Raw genomic sequence first — 25,079 nt, forward strand, 5'->3', positions numbered from 1 at the left:
TATTATCAAACAAGGACTCAGAACTACTTATTTATTAGCAGTATTATAAGATTAATATACAGATTTGGAGTCCTAAGTACTTAGTTAGGTACTGTTTCTTTTATCATTGACATGACCATCAGCCTCATTACTATTATTATTTTTAGAGATGTTCTAGTTATTGTTTTTGTCTGTCTGTCTGTCTGTCTGTCTGTCTGCTTTAGGATTCATTTGTGTGTGTGAGTGCTTTGCCTGCATAGATTTGTTCACCACACATTGCTGCCTCAGGAAGGGGTGAGCCTCCATGTAGGTGTTGGGAATTGAACCTGGTCCTTTGCAAGAATATGTGCTCTTAACCACTGGGCCCACTCTTTAGCCTTCCTTATCATTTTATTATTGTTCCATTTAGGTACACTTATAAGCAAACTAGATTATTTAGAGGGTGAGTGGTAAGAATTTCTTAAGAGGGGCTGTTTACTAGGTTACAACTTTTGACACTGGGACAGCGTACTACACATTTAACTGGCACACTTCAAACCTGGAAAATCCTGAGAGTATGAATAGGGTTAGATTATATTTATTGTGTACTCATTGACATTGAAGCTTTGTCTTGATAGTAAAATCTATTAGCTTGTGATGGTTAAAATGACACATAATAAAATATACAAAGGTATTAAGTATTTGAATGAAGGAAAATAGTAGTTTATGGATGATGGAATGTTTTATCTTTAGTGAGATCAAAAGAAAAGAAAAGACAAGATGGACGAGATGATTCATCAGTTGAATATTTACTTAACTGCCTTTCCAGAGGATACAGAAATGTTACCCAGAATCCACAACCAGGCTGGCTTGTTGTGTGTGTGTGCAATCATCTGAACTTCTGCAGCAAGTTCCATTAATGCATCTCTCCATAACTCTCCTCCCCATTATTTAAAACTTTAATATTTTTCCATTTAAAATTGTTATTTATCTTTGTGTGTATTTGCTTGCTTCTCTGTACATGTACCAATGCATGCCCACAGAGGCTAGAAGAAGGGATCGTGACCCCTGGAACTGTAGTTACTGAGGGTTCTGATCCTCCTGGGGGTGCTAGCAATGAACAACCCTTCTAGCCCACATTATTTTTTTACTTTAGGAATGTATTTTTTATGTGTGGGTGTTTTGCCTGTGTATATATGTGTGCACACTTCATGCCTGGTACTTGAAGAGGCCAGAATGAGAATTTTGGAGCTCCTCAAACTCAAAAATGGTTGAGTTGCCATGTGGGTTCTAGAAATTGAACCTGGGTCTTCTGCAAAAGCTCTTAACCCTGTAGCCATCTCTCCAGCTGCCCTCCTCCCATTACTTGTGTGTATGTTTTTAAGTACAGTAAATCCATCTGAGATTTGTCTCTTTCCAGTATGCTTTATGTGTATTACTAGTGACTAGCAGCACTATTTTTTATTTTCTTATAAATAATTTTATATTTTCTTTGCTATAAGTATAAACAAGCAGTGATATACAGGCAAAGGAGGAAAGACTATTATATTTCTGAGTGTGTTAAAATTGCTTTGTCTATGTATTTGGCTAATGAAAGGCAGTTTATACAAAATTAGAAAAGATGAAGAAAGACTACATATTATGGTTAGTTTTGACGTCTTAAATTAATGAGATTGGCTGCTTCTCATTTTATAAATATGGAAGCAATCCACACTTTATAGTTGTAACCAAAATGATAATAAATATAATTGTAATAGTGGAGATATTTATTTTTAAAACATTTAGTGACTGTTTAAAATGGATCGAGTGTTTCAGAATCTTTGGAGAATAGAACACATTCTTAGCAAGAAAAGAAGCCCTGGGTCACTGCTAGCAGGCATTCCCTCAACCCCCAGTGATTTAGTAAGTGTTTTTACTATCTATAGTGTAAAGCCAGTTTGAGAGGAAATTATGAAGCAAACTTAAATTAGAACCCACATTTGAAATGATAAAGTTTGAAGTAGAACAGATGCTCTTATTTTAAATTCTTTTTTTTTTTTTTTAAGATTTATTTTACATATGTGAGTACACTGTCGTCTTCAGACACACCAAAAGAGGGCATTGGATCCCGTTACAGATGGTTGTGAGTAACCATGTGGTTGCTGGGAATTGAACTCAGGACTTCTGGAAGAGCAGTCAGTGCTCTTAACTGCAGAGCCATCTCTCTAGCCCCTTACTTTAAATTCTTGCTCTTTCAAAAGGTTAACTTATTGATTGTGATATTATTATTTTGTATCTTGTTGGCAGAAGCATTTTAAATGGAATTTTAAAAATTTAAAAATTAAAAAAATTAAAAAGAATTAAACAGAAAAGTAGTTAATTTAACACTTATTTATATATCATATTCATGCTATAGGAGTTTGGAATTGTTCTACAGAATTGGCCTTCATGAGCTTAGTTTAAATTATTAAATATTGAATTCAGTTTTTGTATTATTTATAATAAAGAGGTTAGGTCTGTTGAAACGTAAGTCATGTGCTTTGGCAAATTTTTAACTTTAATTACATTGTGTAAAGTGTCTACTTGGGTGAATGTAAGTGTTGATTCAGACACAGGTTGAGTTGATGACCTAATGGTGCATTTCTCTTATTCAGGATTAAAGAAGTAAATGAGACTAACAAACGAGTAGAACAGGAAATTAAAGTGGCCATCTTCACCCTTATCAATGAAATTAATAAGAAAGGAAAATCTCTCTTACAACAGTTAGAGGTACGGTTTAAAGCAAAAATTAAAAATGCTTCTCTTGCTCTACAGCTGTTTACAGTGTTTATTGAAAGTGCTTTTAAATGAGTTGGAGGTAAAATAGGATTTTTTTTCTAAAATAATTTTCTATTGGGAATGAGAACTTTTATTTAGTTTGTAGTTCATTTTAATAACACTAGTTGATGACTTTCTTTTTTGGCTGGCTTAGAAATCATCATACTAGCGTTGAACCTATAGAACCTGTCTGCCTCCTAAGTGCTGGAATTAAAGGTGTGCACCACCATGACTGACATAAAACACTGGCTTTTGTTTGTTTGTTTTAAAGCTATATATATTGGTAATAGTGATAACATCTTTGAAAAGAATTTTACTAAAAGATGATGTAAATGAAGACGAAGCAAGCACTTTGAATTTATTTCCTTCCTTTCTAGCAAAAGACCTCAGCTTAACTTCTTTATATGAATGCAATTGGACTTGTGATTGAGTCATTTATGTATTTCTGTAATTGGCCAAAAATTTTCCATGATTTGAATTATATAAACCCTAAACTTAATTATTAATTTTATACTATTATGTTTCATATTTTGAAATTAATATGTGAAGTTACAAGTTTTCTGAGGCACTCATGTTGTTTTGAAACCTAAGTGAAATTTTTGAGGTTTTTTTTCCCAAGACAGGGCGTCTCTGTGTAGCCTTGAATATTCTGAAACTCATTGTGTAGACCACGGTGGCCTCAACCTCAGAGAGATCTGTTTGCCTCTGCTTCCCATGCTGGGATTTAAGGCTCCACACTGACCAGCCCCAGATCAAGGTTCAGTCCAAATCTTTATTGTAGTTTGATGTATTTTCAGAAAATTTCAAATGTGGATTTTATAGCAGTTTCAAAAGATAAACGTTTCATATTTGAACATTTTTGCTTTTATGTAGGTTTATATGATATTGAGGATATATTTTATGCACCACTGAAAAGTTAGATTATCCAGAGTTTTTTCTAGTTATTGAACCCTTTAAAAATATGAGATTAATAGTCACATACATCCAAATGAAAGAATCTTGTGAGCACAGTAACTTAAACTTTGTGTTTTAAACACATTTGCGTTAAAAAACAGTGAGAATAAAAGACTCGAACACATAAAGTCAGTTGTTTCTTACCTATCCTACTTGTAGTCTGTTTTAATTTCTAGAATAACCACATGAATTCAGAGCAGTTATTAGTAACTTTGATACATTTAATGTATTATAAATACATTTACCTATGCATCTAAAGGTGGTAATTGTAAATTTATTTCAAGGACTTCAGAACTTAAAAACTCATTAAGTGCTTTGTGATAAATATTCCATATACTTTAAGCATGATAATAATTTTTAGAATAGTTTTTTCTTGTATAATATTTTTCTAAGCAATAAAAGAGATGTTTTCTTAAGCTTTGTTAAAAAATTGATTCTAGCGATGTTACAATTCTACTGTTCAATACTTTACCATTACTGATTTAAATGTTTTTTTTAAGATTTATTTATTTAATGTATGTGAGTACACTGTAGCTGTCCTCAGACACACCAGAAGAGGGCATCAGATCCCATTACAGATGGTTGTGAGCCACCATGTGGTTTCTGGGAATTGAACTCAGGACCTCTGGAAGAGCAGACAGTGCTGTGCTCTTAATTGCTGAGCCATCTTTCCAACCCTCTATTGATTTATATTATAAAGTGAACTTGTTTCCCTTTGAAAAATAGTTTAGTAAGTGAAGTTGAATGATTTTCGGGGAGAAAATGATTAAGAAGTATGTAGGTTATTTTGTTCATACTGAATGTCAAAGTATGTAGGACATTGACTGTCCTTTCTTTGGAGTGATTACTTTTGAACATTTGATTTTTTTCCTTGCAGCGTTTTCCTGAAACTTTTTTCTTTGTGGATTTTGTTAACCAGTTTACCCTAATTTCATCCTTAGACCTCTGGAAACTATCAGGGATTTTGTTTGTTTGTTTGTTTTTGTTTTGTTTCTTTTGTTTTAGGTATTTAAGAAAAATTTTAACCTTATCACCAAGCCATACCAGTAGGTGGCACTAGTAGCTCAGTATTTTCTTTGACCCAGAAAGTATAGTTACCTAACAACAGGAAGATGCTATTTTGAACATTTATTATTTGATGAAAGAAAAAACCAGAAACTACTGCTAATATCCTGAATGGAGTTGATTACTCAGAGCAGAAAGATTTAGTCCCACTTTTAGTTTTAGTTACTTTCCTTCTGATTGTTTATAGATTCATTAAATAATTACAATTTTTGCAGTAGATAGTGTGTGGTATTTTATTTTTAATTCTTTAGTGAAGCTGTTGTTCTATTTCAGAATGTTACAAAAGAAAGACAGATGAAGCTATTACAGCAGCAGAATGACATCACAGGGCTCTCCCGGCAGGTGAAGCATGTTATGAACTTTACAAACTGGGCCATCGCAAGTGGCAGCAGCACGGCACTACTTTATAGCAAGCGTCTGGTGAGGCATACTGTATCTTTATTTTTACTTAATGGACCCATTATTTACAAATGTAGAATGTTTATATTGTAGTTCTAAAAAGTTTAAAGTATAAACATTTATTTTGACAAATGTAATCATCTTTAAATAAAGATTGAGAAAAGCTGATTGTGATGGTATCTAATTCCAGCAGCACTCGGAATTGGATTATACAAGAGAGTTGAAGGTTAACCTGAATTTCATATCAATTCTCAGACTCAAGAAGCTGAAAAACTTTTATCTGTTGCTCCCATTTACTTTTTATTGTATTTCTCTCATTTTCTTAAACTCTCATAAATAGAATCATGCCATATGTATTATTTTGAGGATACTAGTATCTTAGTACAATTTATTATCAAAAGTGGCAGAAATGCAAGTATGCATTCCATTTGCTTGCTAAAGATGTTGACACTGTCTTCTGTGATATCTGGGGCTTTATGAACTTTTAAAAATATCTCTAGTATGCTTCTTCAACTAACATTTAATTTTAATACCACTGTAAATTTTTTCCCTTGAAGATTACTTTTCAGTTACGTCATATTTTGAAAGCACGATGTGATCCTGTCCCTGCTGCCAATGGAGCAATTCGTTTCCACTGTGACCCCACATTCTGGGCCAAAAATGTCGTGAATTTAGGTGAGAAATCATTTTGTGAGTATTATTTGAACTATAAAGCTGAGAGGAGAAACCATTTTAGCAGATTCTTGATACAGTTTTTAAACTTTAAGATGTGAATGATTTGGGGTTGGGGATTTAGCTCAGTGGTAGAGCGCTTGCCTAGCAAGTGCAAGGCCCTGGGTTCGGTCCTCAGCTCCGGGGGAGAAAAAAAAAAAAAAAGATGTGAATGATTTAAGAAACGTGTTAGGCATTGGAAACTATGTCTAGGCTGTTTCTTTAGGTCTTGGTGCTAGGGCTTGAACCCTGTGTTCCAGCATGTTAAACAATGCTCTCTACTTACTCCTCACTCTTGTAGAGTGCTTTTCCTTGTGGTCCATTTCTACCTTCTTTTTCAGAATTAATACTGACTTAGTAATGATGATTCTCTGACTAGTTACTTAGATGCTCCATAGTTTAATTATACCAAGTGGTTGAGTCGAGAAGGAACTTGGGTTCACTGAGGTGTTATAGCCACATTCTAAGGAATGTTAGACAAAAGCCGTTCTTTTCACTTGATAAAGAAATAGACTTTGCTTTTGTCTCTCCATATCACTGACCTAACGACCATGGCTGAGGGTGGTAGAGGTAAACAAAAAGCCAAGCAAGCGACTTTGTACTTTAGCTACTACAAGGAGATTGAGGCAGTGCTGCTCGAGCCTGTCAGTTTAAGACCCTGTCTCTTAAGTAAAATGACTCAGAATGAAATCTGCCATCCATTGGCCTTCACATTGAAGGTAATCATGCCCTTGAGATTTGAATTTTACTGTTTAAAAATAACATTCTTTGGATAAATAGAAAAAAGATACTCAATTTTGACTTTAGATGTAGCACTGGAAAATCACTGTTGTTTGGCTTACTAGATGAGGGGTGGTGTTGGTAGAGAATGTAAGAGAGAGAGAGAGAGAGAGAGAGAGAGAGAGAGAGAGTGTGTGTGTGTGTGTGTGTGTGTGCATTTCATTTTGTACTTCATTTCCAAAAAGTTTTTTATAAAAATCATTATTTGCAACAGGATTTTTTCTTTGTGGCCTGCCAATATTACCTCAAAGAAAATGACTGTGTAAAAAGAAAGGGACATGACCAGATAAAAAGGAAGGGCCAGTTTAAAGGTATAAGTGTTTTAAAGTATTCAGAATTTCCATAGGAAATTATTTGGTAGCTGGGTATTACTTCACCCTTAACATTGGCAGTTTGAAAGCAGATGGAGAGATGGCTCAGTGGCTAAAAGTACTGCCTACCCTTTAGAGGACCCAGATTTATTACTCAGCACCCATGACAGCTCACAATTATCTGTAACTCCAATTCCAAGGGATCTGGTAGCCTCTTCTGATCTCTTCTGAGAACCAGGAATATATTGGTGCACAGACATATATAGTCAAAACACCTGTACACATTTAGAAAGAAAGAAACGGAAGGAAGGAACGATGGAAGGAAGAAAGGGAAAAAGAAAGCAGATAGAATCAGTAACAGCCATCCTGAATATATCCTGGAGTCTTTGTCATGGAAGAATTGGTTCAGACTGACTGGATCCTTCCTCTAATAATATCTCTTTCAGTCTCCAGCCAGCTAGCCTGGGTTATGCAGCAGCAAAGACACCGTGCCTCAAACTAGCTGGAAAGGTGAGGACTGACATCCAAAGGTTGTCCTCTGACCTCCACATGGGCACTGTTCTGCATGCCCACAACCATCCAAGCCCCTCCAAAAAAAAGCAAATGCACACATACATCACACCCACACAGGTCTAACTAAGAACAGATAGTGTATTGTGAATGATCAGCTTATTTGTGGGAGGGTTCAAGGGGCTTTGGAATCTGTTGCGTTTCTAATTAGCATCATTAAACCTAGCTCTCATTTGTGATGTGCTGTTGGATGCTCTGAGGTGCTAATTGTCAGAAGGAGGAAAAGATAGTGATTCATCTTTGAAGTGGGCAATTAAGTTGATTATTTGTAAATCCTTCTTATTTTTTTAAACCCTCAGGTAATCTAGTAATAGAGAGTAAACCAGCTCCTGGTTATACTCCTAATGTTGTAGTTGGGCAAGTTCCTCCAGGGACAAACCACATTAGTAAAACCCCTGGACAGATTAATTTAGCACAGCTTCGACTCCAGCACATGCAGCAACAAGTGTATGCACAGAAACATCAGCAGTTACAACAGATGAGATTGCAACAGCCACCAGCTCCTGTACCAACAACAACAACAACAACACAGCAGCATCCTAGGCAGGCAGCCCCACAGATGTTACAACAACAGGTAAGCACTGTGCCCTTCCATTAATGATAGAAATTAAGATCACAAATCTACACATCATTCTGTGCTCATGAATTACACAATATGAGTTACTAGGTGAAGTTCAAAGGTCAGAAATATGGAGAAAATTTGAATAATAAAGGTGTTAATAAGTAAGATCATGGGAAGCAATGACATTTTGCCCCTTCCCATAATACATGCCCACACATAACACATATAGTTGTGAGCCAAAGAACAAGATTGTTTCTAAGCTCTGATGCATTAGGCATTTGCTGCAATTATTCTTTCCTTTGGTGTTTATGTCCTGCTTCACAATCAATGTTGTTAATTCCACAATGAGATGAGTTAATGTTGACCCCCATTTCATCCCTTCCTCCCTCTCCCTCCCAGAAAGGGTAGCTAGAAAAAATTTGGAGTGACTTTTTATAGCAATTATCAGTTCTGTAAGAATTGGGGTTGAAAAAACGAATATGGCTTAATACTGTACCCTTAATAATACTTAATACTTACACCATTCTGTTCTGAATTACTATTACTTTAGCATTTTATGATTGAGCAATAAATTTGTAGAAATATGTCTGCTGGGTATGGTTGGTACATTTCCTTTAATCCCAGAACATGGGAAGCAAAGGCAAGTGGATCTGTGAGCTTGAGAATAGCCTGGTCTACATAGTGAGTTCCAGGACAGCTACAAAGAGAAAGCCTGTCTCAAAACAAACAAACAAACAAACAAAGAAAAAAGGAAATATTATATGAATTAAACGTTCTCCTTTTTACAGCCTCCAAGATTGATCAGTGTGCAAACAATGCAAAGAGGCAACATGAACTGTGGAGCATTTCAGGCCCATCAGATGAGACTGGCGCAGAATGCTGCCAGAATACCCGGGATACCCAGGCACAGTGGCCCTCAGTACTCCATGATGCAGCCACATCTCCAAAGACAAGTATGCCTAGAGTTACATTTGTAAGAGTCACACGATTTTAAAACTAAAGCGATCATGTGTTCATAATTAGAATGGTTCATGAGGGTCTTTGATATTTATGATAATTTGATGTTTTATGTATATCTGCTTGTCCCAGAAAAATGTGCATTCACATGAAAATTTGTCTCTTTAAACTTACACTATGGATTAAGATACACTGGTTTATCTAAGCTTATTACCTAAAGAATGAAAAACAAGTCGAGGATCTTTTGTTTTACCCCTAGTCACAAACAGTAATTCTGAAAAATCAAGGTTAGAGCTTTAATTTTCTGATACTGTTAGTATGCTTTTTAACATGACATTTTGATAATAAAGAATTTTTAGTAAGGCTAACTATGTGTTTTTATATTTTTCTTTTCTATACTTGAGTCTTATTCTAAAAGATGTGCTTAATCTTAAAAATTACTGTGGGTTACAGTGTGTTCTTGAAATTCTGGGTTTGATCTCCATTACTGCCAAGAAACTCTAAGATAATAATAATAATAATAAATTATGTTGGGTTTAGTGGCTTTGATTGTTATTCCAGTGCTAGAGAGGTAGAGATAGGAGGATCAAAGTTCAAGGTTATCCTTGACTTTATTGAGAATTCTAGGTCAGCCTAGGCTACAGTAGTCCTTGTCTCAAAAAAACAACTCTTTAGGAATGTAGAAATGGCACAGTTATTAAGAGAAGACCTAACTTGGCCCCTCAAAACCACCTGTAAGTCCAGGTTTAGGAGTTCCAGCATTGGTTCTTGAGAGCACTGCGTACATGTTACACAGAAACTCATTCAGCAGGCACACACATGCACATAAAAAGACAAAATGTTTTTTATAAAGTAAAAATAAAGTGATTTAGAGCCAAATTTATAATCTTTAAATAAACGTACAATGTAACTATAAGAGTAATTATAAAATGAAGCCACTTTAAAAAAAAACAACAGTATTTTTTTTTTTTTACAGTATTCAAGCTATTAAAAAAAAAAAACCTCATGGGTGCTTTCTCAGAACATGAACATGGTTTAGGCTGAGTATGGTAGCACACACTTGTAATCTTAAGACTCAGGAAATAAAGTAGAAATAACATGCATGAGTTAGAAGCCAGGCTGGTCTATAGAGAGATTGTCTTAGAAATAAACAAGCATGCTGTAGAGGCTGGGAAGTAATTGGTTAGTTTAAAATGCAGTTGCAGTCTTGCTATAACAGATTCTGAGTTATAACCACTGTATTGGAATTTTGGGGAACAGGAATTTTGAGATAATCTATGAAGCACTTACTATTCTTTTGCAGAGGACCTAATTCCATTCCCAGCATTTTTTTTTTTTTTTTTTTTTTGGTTCTTTTTTTTTTTTCGGAGCTGGGGACCGAACCCAGGGCCTTGCGCTTCCTAGGTAAGCGCTCCCTAGGTAAGCGCTCTAACCACTGAGCTAAATCCCCAGCCCCTCATTCCCAGCATTTACATGACATTTTTACCAACTACCTGTAACCTTCAGTTCCAGGGTATCTTGAATAGAATCAAATAATTTCCAGAAGGAAAGAGTATAAGCACTTGAAGCAGTGAGTCTCCAACTTTTTTTGGCTAACACTATCCCAAGAAAGACTTGTGAAAAAAAAGTTTATTCACCTTATATAAAACTTTTATATATTTGTTAAGTAGCTCCAGAAATACTTAGCATATTATAAATATTGACTTTAAAACTAAAAATGGGATGTAAGATGGCTCAGCATGTAAAGCCATTTGCCACCAAGCCCTGAATTTGCTCCTCACAAACTTCAGGGTAAAAGGAGAGATCCAAATCTTACAACTTTGTCTTCTAACCTCCACATTGGTGCTTTATGCAGGAACACACTCACGGGTGGACACGGACACACACACAGACACACACAGACACACACACACACACACACACACACACACACACACACACACACACACACACACACACACACACACACACAGTGGTTAGAGAGATCGTGGTTCACAACCATCTGCAGCTCCAGTCTCAGGATCCTCTGGTCTGCGTGGTATAGTTCATATAGTGCACAGACACATATGTTGGGAAAATACTCTTACACACAAAAATAAGTAAATCTTGAAAAAGAAAACGAAGAAAAACCAAGCCCTACATTATTTCTTTTGAAATTCAGAATTTTACAGACTATTCTCCATAGACTTGAACTTCTCTTCCACAGCTTTTATAGAATGTTATCTTCTGTGTTTATATCTGACAGGCATAAGTTAACTTTTTGTGATTTTTCTGTACAAAAAAAAAATTAATAGAAGTTGGTGGTTGAATTGAGTAATAATGAAGGCTCCTATTAAGATTTAAAACCTTACCGTTGAAAAGTTACATTATTTGTATACAATTATTGAGACAAAAATATGTTTATATGGTTTTAAGACTAAGCTAAGAAGACTACAGAGAGATGGCTCAGCAGTTAGGAGCACTTGTGCTCTTGCAGAGGGCATGGGTTTTTTTTTGTGTTTTTTTTTTTTCTTTTTTCTTTTTTCTTTTTTTCGGAGCTGGGGACTGAACCCAGGGCCTTGCGCTTGCTAGGCAAGCGCTCTACCACTGAGCTAAATCCCCAACCCCAGAGGGCATGGTTTTGTTCCCAGCACTCATGTGGCTACTCAGACTGTAACTCCATTTTTCAGGTATCTAATGCCCTCCCTCTTTTGACATCTGTGGGCATTGTACACATGTGGTGTACATTCAGGAACTGATATATACAAAATAATCAGATGATATAAAATTCTTTATACATTCTAGGAGTTAAGTGTAGTCTTTTTACTTCCTTTTCTGCTATATATTTGTTTACTGTTATTGTTAGAATAAGAATAATTTTTTATATCAAGTTTTTGTTTAATACTTGACAAAATATGTAATTGGAGAGTAGTAATTTTATTACAAGAATATCTCTGTGTTTTGGATGTTGTAACAGCTGTCCTTGAAGTTCAGTCTCACTGGTCAGGGCTTTACTGACCCATCATGTTGTTAGTCTGCAGTGCTAGCCAGCTTTTTTAACACCCATGTTAAAGAACTGTGCCTTCTCTGTTCTGCTACTTGCTGCCTTCCACACCTTCATACATCCTTGTTCTGAAGATCATATCAGTAGGCTGACTGGCTGACAGTGTTTTGCAAATCTGTTTTTCTTTAGATAGTACATACAGATGAGTGAAAAATGAAAAGTTTAGACTTCTCTTGCATAAGTTTGCAAGGCCCCACTTTGTCAGCTGCAGGTACTTTTTGTTTGAAGGATACACTAAAGATATAGTTATGATTGTTGCTAAGGTATGGTTCAGAGATGCTGGCAGAGCACATAATAATAGTGCCTTCTTTCCTAAACAGCATTCAAACCCAGGACACGCTGGACCCTTTCCTGTTGTATCAGCACACAACCCAATCAACCCAACAAGCCCTACCACAGCAACTATGGCAAATGCAAATCGAGGTCCCACCAGCCCATCGGTCACAGCAATAGAATTAATACCCTCAGTCACCAATCCAGAAAACCTTCCATCGTTGCCAGACATTCCACCTATACAGGTTTGTATTTAAGCTAAGCAAATCGTTTAAAATCTCATACTAATTGAAGAAGATATGTGTTTCAGATTTGTTTAGTTTCAGGACCCATATTTTCTTGAACCTTCTGAAGAATAAAGGATACATGTATAATATTTAAAGTTACTGTGCTGAAATTAATTCTCCTATGTTTTAAAGTTAGAAGACACTGAATACATGTTAAGAGTATCTGAACAGGGTATAGTAATAGACCAATACTAGCTTTGTTGATCTGCTAATTCTTCACACTTTTTAGCACTTTCCAAAGGCAACCCTCAATCAAATAATATGCATTATTAGGATTTGTAGCCTAGCTCCAGCTGCATCTGTAGCAGAGAATAGCCTTGTTAGGGCACCAGTGGAAGAGGAAGCCCTTGGTCCTGCCAAGGTTGGACCCCCAGTGCAGGGGAATGTTGGGGGGGTGCGGTAAGGGGGTGGATGGGGGAGCACCCATAAGAGGGAGGGGGAGGGCATAGGGGGGGGTTTATGGACAGGAAACCAGGAAAGTGAATAACATTTGAAATGTAAATAAAGAAATATAGCCAATTTAAAAAGAAATGAATTTGTAGCCTAAAAGAGACCCAGGACCAAAATGGGTTCTCATCTTCTGTTCCTTTTTTTTTTTTTTTTTTTTTTTTTTGGTTCTTTTTTTTTCGGAGCTGGGGATCGAACCCAGGGCCTTGCGCTTCCTAGGCAAGCGCTCTACCACTGAGCTAAATCCCCAACCCCTTATTTTTGATCCCTAAGTAAGGGTAGTCCACTCCTCATGTAAAGCACTTGGGTAGAGAAAGGCTGTGTTGAAGGGTTTAGATACCAGGCATGTTGGGGCATATACTAAAAGGGAAGAAACGATGAAAAAGAGAAGATGACTTGCTTCTGAGGTTTCTCGTTTCTTTCTGTTGAGACATTTTCCTATTAGGTGTCTTCCATGTCTTTTGACATTTCCAGCTTATTTGAATAAAACTATGTTCTTAAATATAAAAGACGTGAGGATTCTATTGTTATTTTCTCTTATTAGAGTTGGAGTTCTCCATGGCAGCAAGGTACAGTGAAGCTGCTAAAATAGTAGGACAGTTTTGTTTTGATTTGCTGAGGCTGGTTTTTACATATCGCTGGCTGGCTACCAAGTCACTGAGATCCTTTCTGCCTCCTGAGTTAGGATTGAAGCCATGTGCCACCAAGGCCTGCCTGTGTGAGAGTTTTAACTGATGCTTTTTTAACTTCAAACTTACTTGAAATCACTAACTTCTTGTGATTCTTTTACTTTATTACAGTTTCTTGATAGTAGATTTTTTTCCCTTCTCTTTTGGCTAAGGGAATGGTAATAGTATTGGTGCTGAGTGTATTAGACATATAATAAGGAAATAGTGGTGAGTCATTTTCCTATGCATGCAGTAGTTGGAGATGCTTGTAAATTTAGACTCTTCATTATCCATAGCAACACCAAAAAGATAGTTTGAGATTGCCTGAAAAGTAAGTTTTGTCTAGTTTTAGTATGTTTGCAAGATTGTTTTGCTATCATCTCTAATTCCCTGTGTTTTCATGGTTTCAAAACTGTAACATAGGCAGCATTCTCTTTTCTGACTCCTGTGTCTGTTATTCTGGACAATTTTTTTTTTTTTTGGTAAATAAACTACATGGTCTTTTATATTTTTATGCCTGTCCTTTCTTCACTTAGTGTATAGGTGTTTCTTTTCTAACTTAATTAGTTCTATGGCTGAATAATATTTCATTGTATAAAATTCTCTTTTTTTCTTCTGTTGAAGATAGGGCCTTGAAATGTAGTCTGGCCTAGAGATCACCATGTAGTTCAGGCTGGCTCAAACTAATTTTCTACCTCACTCTCTCACATGTAAGGATGACAGGCTTGCATCCCATACTTGGTTCTGGCTTTGTGTCTATGGCAGTGTATTCATTATTACTAGCTGATGTCTATTTTGGCTTCTACTTTTTGCCTATAAGGAAATAATACTAATATGGGCTTCTGTCTATAATAGTAGTTCTCCCCCTTCATGACGCTGCTACCCTGTAATATATAATGTGCTGACACCCAACCAAAAATTACTTTTGTTGCCACTTTATAACTATAATTTTGCTAGTTATGAGTCATCATGTAAATATCTGATATCAAGGATATCTGATAGTCAACCATTATGAAATGTCATTTAACCCCCAAAGAGTTAACATACCCACAGCTTAAGAACCACTGGTCTATAAGCTTTTTTGTGTGTAAGTTATTTCTCTAAGACAGGGTAAAAGTAAACCTGAATATGACAAAACAAATGGACAAGAAAAAAAGAGCCAAGGAATAAACACAAGAAACACATAGAGATCGAGAGGCACACATTCACACCATAGAAATTCCATAAAAACACAGAATTGATAGCCATAATATATAAGCAGAAGACCTTAAGGGGTTTTTCCCCTTGAGAAAGAGAGAGAGAGAGAGAGAGAGAGAGAGAGAGAGAGAGAGAGAGAGAGAGAGAGCGAGAGCGCGCAAGAGATAGATATTAAAAAACATCGTCCAGGGCTGGAGAGATGGCTCAGCGGTTAAGAGCACCTGACTGCTCTTCCAGAGGTCCTGAGTTCAATTCCCAGCAACCACATGGTGGCTCACAGCCACCTGTAATGAGATATGATGCCCTCTTCTGGTGTATCTGAAGACAGCTACAGTGTACTTATATATAATAAATGAATAAATCTTTAAAAAAAAAATTGTCCAAAAATACCATACCATTGTGTTGGCCTTCTACTGATAGCCCTGGGACTTAATGTTAGTATGGTTAAGCATTAAATTTATGAAGCTTCTGGAGTAACATAGGCAGTAAATATTTTTTTAACATAAACTTTGGGTTAGGCATGTGGCTCATTGGTATAGTGCTTATCTAGCATGTTCAAAAACAAATCAACCCCTCCCCCCACCTTCCTTCGACAGAGCCTCAACAGCCCTGACTGGCCTGAAACTCACCATGTGGATTAAGTCATCCTCCCCCATTCAGAACCTCACTTGCCTCTGCCCCCTAAGTTCTGGGAAAGCAAAAGGAAATATAGTAAATACATATATCAATATCAGTTATTTTCATTATCATATTTTATGTGCAGTATACAATTGTACTTTTACATACCTTTTTCCTATGGCAGGTTTGTGTAATTGGCAGCGTCACAGACATGAATAATGGCTTTGTGTTGTGATTGGCATCATTAAGCAATAGACATTTAGAAGAATAGTTAAAAAGCCCAGAATGGTCATGTGTTCTAAAACACTGATTTGGTTGTGTCAATCCCATGTATAATGATGCTCTAATAAATTATGTGATGGCGCTGAAATTAGATTAAGATTTCACTTAGACAATCTAGCACTAATATAAATCAAAGTAAATGGATAGTACACATAGTAAGTTGAATACAAAATACAGATTTACATATTTTGCACATCTAGAAAACAGTTGTACTTGAGTACATGAATATGCTGTGTGGTTTGGCTGGTCAGCCTAATGATTTTGTTTTAGATGTGAAAATAGTATCAGCAATGGCTTAAAAGCATAAAAAGGCAGACACTATTGAGAGATAATAAAATACAGGAGAGATAGACAAAATGGAATTGGTTAGGAATTACTAACAATATTATATATAACCTTTTTACTAAGATGTTATAATTTTGATAAGATAGCTATAAAATAATAAGAGTGAGGGTATGAAAATTATTGCACAGGGGTTGGGGATTTAGCTCAGTGGTAGAGCGCTTGCCTAGCAAGCATAAGGCCCTGGGTTCGGTCCCCAGCTCTGAAAAAAACAAAAACAAAAACAAAAAATTATTGCGCACCATACGTGTGTGTATGCGCACACATACACACCATACAGTAGTTATATGGAAGCCAGAGGAGAAATTTGTGGTGTCAAATTTCTCTTCACTCATCTTTGCGTGGGTTCTGGGGATTAAATGCAGATGGTGCAGCAAATATTTCTGCTGGCTGAGCCATCTTGGTGGTCCTAAAGTGAAAACTGTTGAAAAAAAAAAGTTTGCTTTAATGAGAAGGTACTAGGAGGTAGCAAGTTGAAACCAGAATGCTTCACACTTTAATGTCTCACAGAAACTTTCTGTGGTATGAGTTTGTCTACCTGTCCATCTATATATGTTTCTTTTGTTTTTTTTTCTTGTCTCTCTTTTGTCCGTTTGTTTTCCTGTCCATTTGTTTTGTCCTATTCAACTTTTTTTTTTAACTTTATCTTAGAAAAATAACTTACACACAAAAAGCCGATAGACCAATGTTTCTCAATGTTTCTCAATTTTAGGTCCATTTATTTAGTTAGAAATAGAAATTAGAGGTAGAGAATATTAAAGGTGTTGAAGGAGTGGAATAGGGTTGTCATTTTCCCATTTTTATGTGGAATGCAGCACTCTTTCTGGGGCTGGATGGATAGCTGGCTCAGCATTTGCTGCTCTTGTAGGGGACTCCAGTTCAGTTTGCAGCACCCACATGGCTCACCAGTGCCTATGATTCTAGTTTCAGAAATCTGTGCTTTCATCTGACCTGCAGTCACATACATGCTGTACATAAATACAGGCAAAACACTCATACATGTTATCATGTTACTAGTAAACCTTTACAAATATGAAATAAACAATAAAAGGAGCTCCCATCTTAAGTGATTATTTCTAGTTAACTTGAGAGTTGTAGCTAAGGATTTTAGTTACAGTTTACAAATAGATGTTTAACTAGTAGCTGTGACCAAGGTGTAGGTAGAACCACTACTACTTTTTCTTCTGATTAATTCAGCCTTCTAACCTTCTGCCCTTTTTGTCACTGGCTTGAGGGTTTTTTTAGGGGATTGGGAATTTACTTTTGCTTTTGAGGAAGATCTTGCCTGTCTGTGGTCGTGACTTGGTCCATTGTTAGTTAAAACAGCAAGTGTGGGAATAAATAGAGTAAGCAAGAGGATTAAATAGTAATAGTAAGCTGACAAAGTCTTAGGAATAATGTGGGTTTTCAGATACTTTCAACCCTTCGTGCCATTTACTTCTCGTGTAAATATTTTCTCACATAAGCATCACATTCTGCAGGAAGATGGCTTTTTTTAAGAGAGGAAATTGATGTTAGTTTTGTTTGTTTGGAGGGGGTGTTTCAAAATTGCAATGTTTTATCCTCTAAACTTATCCTACTGCCTTTTAAGTATGAAACGAGTTCAGATTTTCTGCTCTTTTCTTTCTTGTGTATAAACCGATGCACCCTTGTCAAGCTGAATGCTGATAAGAACTTGTCAGCTTAAAGTTGGTGTTTGACATGCATTTCTCCTTGTTTGAATGATTCTGATGGGATACTAAAATAAGAAGGAAGGGAGGCTCAGGACAAAGGTCTCCAGCAGTTTTGAGAAAAGAAAAGCGAAATGTTGATGTTAGTGTGTGAGAACTGTTTTTATATGAACAGCCAGAGCTTAGTGGCTTACTAAATTTGTCTTAGCAGCTACTTATTTGTCATGTAATATAAACTATAACATCAGTCACATGAATTTTATCCTGTGTGAGTTCTGAAAATAGCCTAAGGAAGCAACGGTTAGGTTGAATTTGATATTGAATAATCTGTAGTTTATAGTAAAGTGAGTCTAGACAGTGACATGAATTCATTCATCTTCAGTTTAATCAAAGCAAATTTATTTTTATCTTTCTTTAGTTGGAAGATGCTGGCTCAAGTAGTTTAGATAATCTACTGAGTAGATATATCTCAGGCAGTCATCTACCCCCTCAACCTACAAGTACCATGAATCCTTCCCCTGGACCCTCTGCGTTATCACCTGGATCTTCAGGTAAAACAAACAGGGATACTGCTTCATTGCTCTTAACACCTTAAAGCAGGGGTGGAGGAACAAAGGCTGTCTCCTCGTGTCTATATCAGGTGTGTGGAGATACAGGCCTTATGTCTATTGACTTTACACACAAGATGTAGTAGGGAGGACGGGAGAGGACAAGGAATTAAGGAGTTGGATCAGATGATTATGTGGTTGGCCATTGGCAGGTCTAACATTTGCAGGGCATTTATAAGCTGGACTCGGGAAAGAGTTACTTTGCAGTGTGGTGTCCAGAAGTAACATTCAGTAAGGACAGACATAACTTCAGCTCCTCAGGGTTCAGCTCACTTAAGTCAGGCCCACTTGGGTTCTGAAGAAGAGTTTGCTTTCCTCAGGGTCTCTTGACATTTCCAATTTTCATGCATATATGTTAAATGACATTGGCAATCTTTATCTTACTGGAGTGATGCTACTAAGCATACTGTGTCCTGTCTTTTGACAACACTAAAGCATCCAGCCACACTGTACTCACTCTTTGATGAGGTTGCAGTCTATTAACTTTTTATATCCTATGCTTTACAGTATAATGAATTGAGCTTTTAAGTTTAACTCAAATCAGGTTTTTTGTTTTGTTTTGTTTTATTTATTTAAGTACACCGTAGCTGTCTTCAGACATACCAGAAGAGAGGGCATCAGGTCTCATTACAGATGGTTGTGAGCCACCTTATGGTTGCTGGGATTTGAACTCAGGACCTCTGGAAGAACAGCCAGTGCTTTTAACCACTGAGCCAACTCTCCAGCCCTCAAATCAGTTTTAAAATGATGAAAAACTGCTTAATAAAGATAAAGAAAACCATGTGAATTTTCAAGTTGTAATTTTAAAATTCAAAGCTTAGTTTAATTGTTCCTGCCCTCATGGGATTTCAGCTGAGACAGTCAAGATTCATGATTGGAGTAATGCCACACATTACTCCATTAGTCCAGTCATTTATGATTAGACCTCTCTCTCCTCCCACCCCTTTTTTTGTTTTTGAATTTTGGGACAAAGTTTCACATTGTAGTCTAGGCTATCCTGGAACTTATTATCTAGCTTAAGTAGGTAAACTCTACCTGAGGTTCTCAAGTGCTAGGATTAGGGTCAAACCACTACATCCAGCTCTAAGTGTATTTTTTTTTAATGTAATTAATTACATTTTTTCTAATGTAAACTAAATAGGATCTTTTGTTTCCTAAAACTGAATGTCTGATTTTTTGGAGAAAAGATAGTTCAGATGTAAACATGGATGTTTTTGTTTGATTTTTCGACATGGTTTGTCTGTATAGCCCTGAGTGTCCTCAACCTTACTCTGAAGATCAGGGTGGCCTTGAACTCTGAGATCTACCTGCCTCTGCCTCCCAAATGCTGGAATTAAAGGCACGTGCTGCCACTACCTGGTGAAAACAGGGTTTTTTACTAAAGGTAGTTTATTAACATTTTTTTGAATTACATCGTTGAGTGTTAGAATTTTTTTCAGGACATTAAAAAAGAATGAATGCCTGGTTGATTTGTGTGCACCTGTAATCTCAGCTCTCAGTTGGAGGTCAAGGCCAGTCTGCGCTATGTAATGAAACACTGTCTCAGTTTTTCAAAAGAGTACATAGACTATTTTATGATATGAAGAAGTGACAGTTTTCTCAAGTTGCTGCTTTTTGCTTCTGAGTAATATTTTTTGGAAGAGGATCCTAAAGTCATATCTGAACTCAGCTGAAAGAAACTGGTGATGCCTACTAATGATTCTACTTGCCATCTCTGATTTTACCACTGTCTTTGATTTACAAGAATTTGAGTCGGGTTGTATAGTTTGAACATTCTGATACTCAGTTTGACGTGCTGTTTTGTAGGCTTATCCAATTCTCACACACCTGTGAGACCCCCTAGTACGTCTAGTACTGGCAGTCGAGGCAGGTGAGTAATTTTCTTTCGGTATTATGTTACTTATAACTTTTTAATAAGAAAATTTTCAAATGAAAGTAAACTAATTTTCATATCCCCAGTTTCAACAGTCAGTAGTTATGCCCACTTTTCTTCCCTCTGTATTCCTTTCTACTCCCTTCCTCTCTGGATTATTTGAAACAAATCTCAGAAATTATGTCGTTCTGCTTGTAACTATTTTAAGTTTTGTTTAGAGCCAGGTATTAAAGTTCCTGATTTATGCACACTGAAATGAGCCCTATATACTATGATCAGTAGATGTGTTTACATAGAGTTTGTTTTTGCAGATGTAGAGGTGTCTCTTCTAGACTTTTTTTATTTCTTTCATTATTTAGTTTGCCTTTTCTATATATACACACATAATTAAAAATAAGAATGAGAGATTTGATCAAAATTCAGGTTTAGTTAGGTGGAAATAAGAATACTTCAGTTGTTGGGGTTGGGGATTTAGCTCAGTGGTAGAGCGCTTGCCTAGCAACCGCAAGGCCCTGGGTTCGGTCCTCAGCTGGGGGGGGGAGGGGGGAATACTTCAGTTGTACTGTGTGCTTCCTTTGGGAGTGTGCTTTGTTTGTTTGTGTAGTTTGTATACATGTGGGCAGCACATGTGTCAGAGGCCAGAGAATGATGTCAGATGTCTTATTCACTTCTCCACCTTACTTTCTGAGAGGTGAACCTGGAGTTCAGAATAGACAGGTTGGCTGGCTGATCATTGAGCTCCAAAAATTTGTCTGGTGTTGTGTGCATGTATGTATTATGTGTGTTCATGTGTGCATGTAGACCAGAAGACTTTTGTGGGGAGTGAGTTTTCTTCTGTGTGGGTCCTTGAGAACAAATTGAGGTTTGACTTGGTGGCAAGTGCCTTTACTGGCTGAAAAGTGTTGTTTTGATAATTGTTCATTACTTTAGAATATATCTGTGAAGAAACTTTGTCAATTACTATGTTAAGGGAGGTAGGAAACTTTTTCTTTATTGACTTTTGTGATAAGCTGATTCCCAGTTTGCTTCGGTGACCTAGGAGTTTGACTATGACCTACTTTTATGAATCTGTATATTTCAACACAGTTTCAATGTTCTTGTAGCTATTAAGGACATGTTCATATTTTCCTTTGGCCTTTTCAGTGGCTAGAGCTAAGAAATATGTTTTTAAGATTAAATATAATGAATATTGTGTATAATATTCATTGAGCTATCAAATTTTAATCAGTTAGAGAATTGCGGTTTCCAAGTACATGTATATTTTGAAAACTGTTCCTATAAAAAGTACTTGGTTGCCTTTTCAGCCAGTGCTTTCAGAAACAAGCAGTGGAAACTTCATTCTGAGTACCTATACTAGTCTTACAAGGTCCTTCACTCAGTGGTGAATTTTTGTTGTTGTTTTTGCTTTTTATGGACCTCTTTAGCCATGTTCCTGTACTCTCCACTTTGCTTTTACTGATTCTGAACTTTGCTAGGTTGTTTGCTGTGTGTTTATCATTGCCCTTTTGTTTCAGTCCCTTTCTCAGATCTGAAATGATCTTTCATAGTGAGGCTTTATTAACCACTTCTGCTGATGTTGTACTCTTAAGATATTTTAGGTGGTAGCATTGAAACTATTGCTAGAAAGTGACACAATCACTGATATTTTGTGCTACAAGTTGAGCATCTCTAATCTGAAATTTGAAATGCTCTAGTAGGAGGCCCCACATGGAAAATTCCATACCTGATGCCATGTAGTAGGTTGCAATCAAATTGCTGGATGCATTTAATATATTATATGAAATTGTACACCATATATATAGTAAGGAACTAAATGGATTTCATGTTTATACGAGTCTTATCCCAAAGACATCTTGCCCTGTATAGTAAATGTATCAAAATAGGAAAAAAAAAATCTTAAAACCCTAATCTCAGTCAGGTGTTAAGGAATGCTTAACTTAAATCATTTTACTCTTCAATGTTTTAGATCAGGAAAGGTAATTTTAAGGTCTGTCCTTATGTCTTTCACATTTCTATTTGAGGTGACTGCCTACTATCGTTAATAAATAGTACTTTTACTTTATGCTATACAATCAAGCATGTGACTTTTATTGTTTCTTATTAGCTGCGGATCATCAGGAAGAACTGCTGAGAAAAGTGCTCATAGTTTCAAGTCTGATCAGGTGAAGGTCAAGCAAGAACCTGGGACTGAAGAAGAGATATGCAGCTTTTCAGGAGCCGTGAAACAAGAGAAGACAGAGGATGGCAGGAGGAGTGCCTGTATGGTAAGTTCTCACCAGGATTTGACAAGCTGTCAGCAGATCATCCATCTCAGTAGGCATATTTATTTGTCTTTAAATTCTTGTTTCTGACACAAGCTAAGTATTTCTACTTCTATTTCTGCTCTTCTATTTCTCAGCTATAATTAATCAGAAAAAACTTAATTGTCTTAAAGTATTTACTTAGTATTATCTTGACATTTCTATTTAGTTAATACTAATGCCATGGGGCTAAATTATGTTCTATTAATGATCTCAGTGTACACATAGGATTTCAAGGCCACAACAGAACCTTAACTGTTGACTATAACCTAGGAGCTCAACACTAAAATTGTTCATACAAAAGAAGATGGGCCAAAGATAGATTTTCTTTTTGTCTTATAATAACCATTCTAGAGTTTCTTAGATGAAATAGTTTATACAATAAAAACAGAATGAAGGAGTGTCCAAAGTCCTCTTCATATAGAAGTTTCCCTTTTTGTTATTCTTTCTGCCCACCTTTTTACTTTTCTACCTATGTTACTGGCATATAGGCATCTCAGCATATCACTGTATTTGGTTCAGTGTATGGATTGAAGAACTACAGCTTTCGCTCAGTGTTTATAACAATGCCATCTCTTCCATTAAAACTCTTAGTTTAGAAAGTGCCCCCATAAAAATACAGGATGTGATGCAAGATCTGCTTTGCCATAGTCTTCCATTGGTTAAATGATATGCATAGAAAGGCTTTTTACTACTTTGTGCATCCTTTTTTCTTTTACCCTTTTATGCCACCCTCTCTCAACCCCCTAGCATGGGATAGGAGAGAAAAAATGATAGAGGGGAAAGGGGCAATGTTATCATTAGACTACTTTGTGCTGATTACGGGCATTGAGTTCCTTGGCAGGTTTGCTCTTCACCATCAGGATTCTAATTTCTTCTTGTTGTTTCTTCTTTGCTTAATAAACCATGACCAAGAACCCATACAACCTCTTGGGGTCCTAGCATTTTATAGCCTCTGAAAAGTCTCCAGAATTCCAAATGTCACAGAATCATAGAATCTTATCTGCCTCTTGCGTAATCACACCCGTTAAAGTATGAGGAAAACCATATAGTCAGTTGCTGTGGACAATCTGAAGCAGCCCCATATCCCATCCCTGGGTTTAAAATAAGAACATTCTTAAATTTTTCTGTGCTTTTTAATGAAACCAAAATTCTCATTTCAGATATGTGTGCCAAAGAGTGGTATAAGATTCTTTTCAAATGTTATTTACCTGATCTTAGTTTTTTGAGACAGGGTTTCTCTGTGCTCTCACTGTCCTGGAACTCACTTTGTAGGCTCAGATTCACCTTTCTCTGCCTCCCAAGTACTGAGACTAAAGGTATGCTCCACCACCACTAGGCTTATATAATTGATTTTGATTGGAAAAATAGTGCCCTGTCATAAGCTCTCTGTAAGAAAGTCATGATTGTTTGTGTATAATGGTTTAGTTAATTTCTGAGTCAGCTGAGTGAACTAATATTAGAGACAAAAACCTCTAAAATCTTGTTAGCATATGTAATAGGTTATTAGCATTCTTTTATTTCACTAGTGTGATTTACAGAATAATTTTAGTATATTAATGTAGCTTCATGTATATATTTGTATGTATACATACTGTATACACCTAGAATTAAATGAATATTTTAAAAATTTGTCTTTGTTTTCTTGTAGTTGAGCAGTCCTGAGAGTAGTTTGACACCACCTCTCTCAACTAACCTCCACCTAGAGAGTGAGCTGGATACCTTAACAAGCCTGGAAAACCATGTGAAAACCGAACCAGCAGATATCAGTGAAAGCTGCAAACAATCAGGACTCAGTAGCCTAGTTAATGGGAAGTCTCCAATTCGAAACCTCATGCACAGGTCGGCAAGGATTGGAGGAGATGGCAATAGCAAAGATGATGACCCAAATGAAGACTGGTGTGCCGTCTGCCAGAATGGAGGGGATCTTTTGTGCTGTGAAAAATGTCCAAAAGTCTTTCATCTTACTTGTCATGTTCCAACACTTCTCAGCTTTCCAAGGTACCAGCAAAATTGTTGATTTGAGTTCTTTTTATTCCCAAATCTAAACATATACAGAAAGTTGTTCAGGGCTTTCCTCAAAAAAGCCCATTTTAAAGATCAAAGTTTTTTACTGAAAAAAATCTGAAACTGATATGATATATGTAGTCCAGTAGTAGAACATGGTGCCTAGCATACATAAGGTTCCTGGGTTCAGTCTCAAACACTAAGATGGGGAAAGAAAAATAGCTATATAAACAGTGCCTCATAGTTTATTACATTACTTACTTACTTGTGTGTCTGTTTGCAAGCATATGTGTATACAGATACTGTGCAAATGGGACATGGATGGAGGTCAGTTTTTCCTTCCACCATGTGGGTTCTGGGGACTTGAACTCAACTTCAGCCTTAATGGCAAGTGCTTTACT

General features: G+C 36.5%; 1 protein-coding gene across 7 annotated transcripts in view; it reads left to right on the forward strand.

Moving 5' to 3' along the window:
• The window catches only part of Trim33 (tripartite motif-containing 33), a 92,853-nt gene that overhangs the window by 47,927 nt on the left and 19,847 nt on the right, over positions 1–25,079 (forward strand). For all 7 annotated transcript variants that reach the window (XM_063282278.1, XM_063282274.1, XM_006233100.5 and 4 more), the window contains 10 exon segments: positions 2,592–2,706; positions 5,047–5,193; positions 5,730–5,847; positions 7,844–8,118; positions 8,895–9,059; positions 12,427–12,624; positions 18,309–18,441; positions 20,305–20,368; positions 22,476–22,635; positions 24,323–24,672. In XM_063282278.1, the coding sequence (XP_063138348.1) occupies positions 5,068–5,193; positions 5,730–5,847; positions 7,844–8,118; positions 8,895–9,059; positions 12,427–12,624; positions 18,309–18,441; positions 20,305–20,368; positions 22,476–22,635; positions 24,323–24,672 (1,589 nt within the window). In that variant the 5' untranslated portion in view covers positions 2,592–2,706; positions 5,047–5,067.

The sequence above is a fragment of the Rattus norvegicus genome, chromosome 2 (assembly GCF_036323735.1).
Source record: "Rattus norvegicus strain BN/NHsdMcwi chromosome 2, GRCr8, whole genome shotgun sequence".
NCBI classification, from domain to species: domain Eukaryota; kingdom Metazoa; phylum Chordata; class Mammalia; order Rodentia; family Muridae; genus Rattus; species Rattus norvegicus.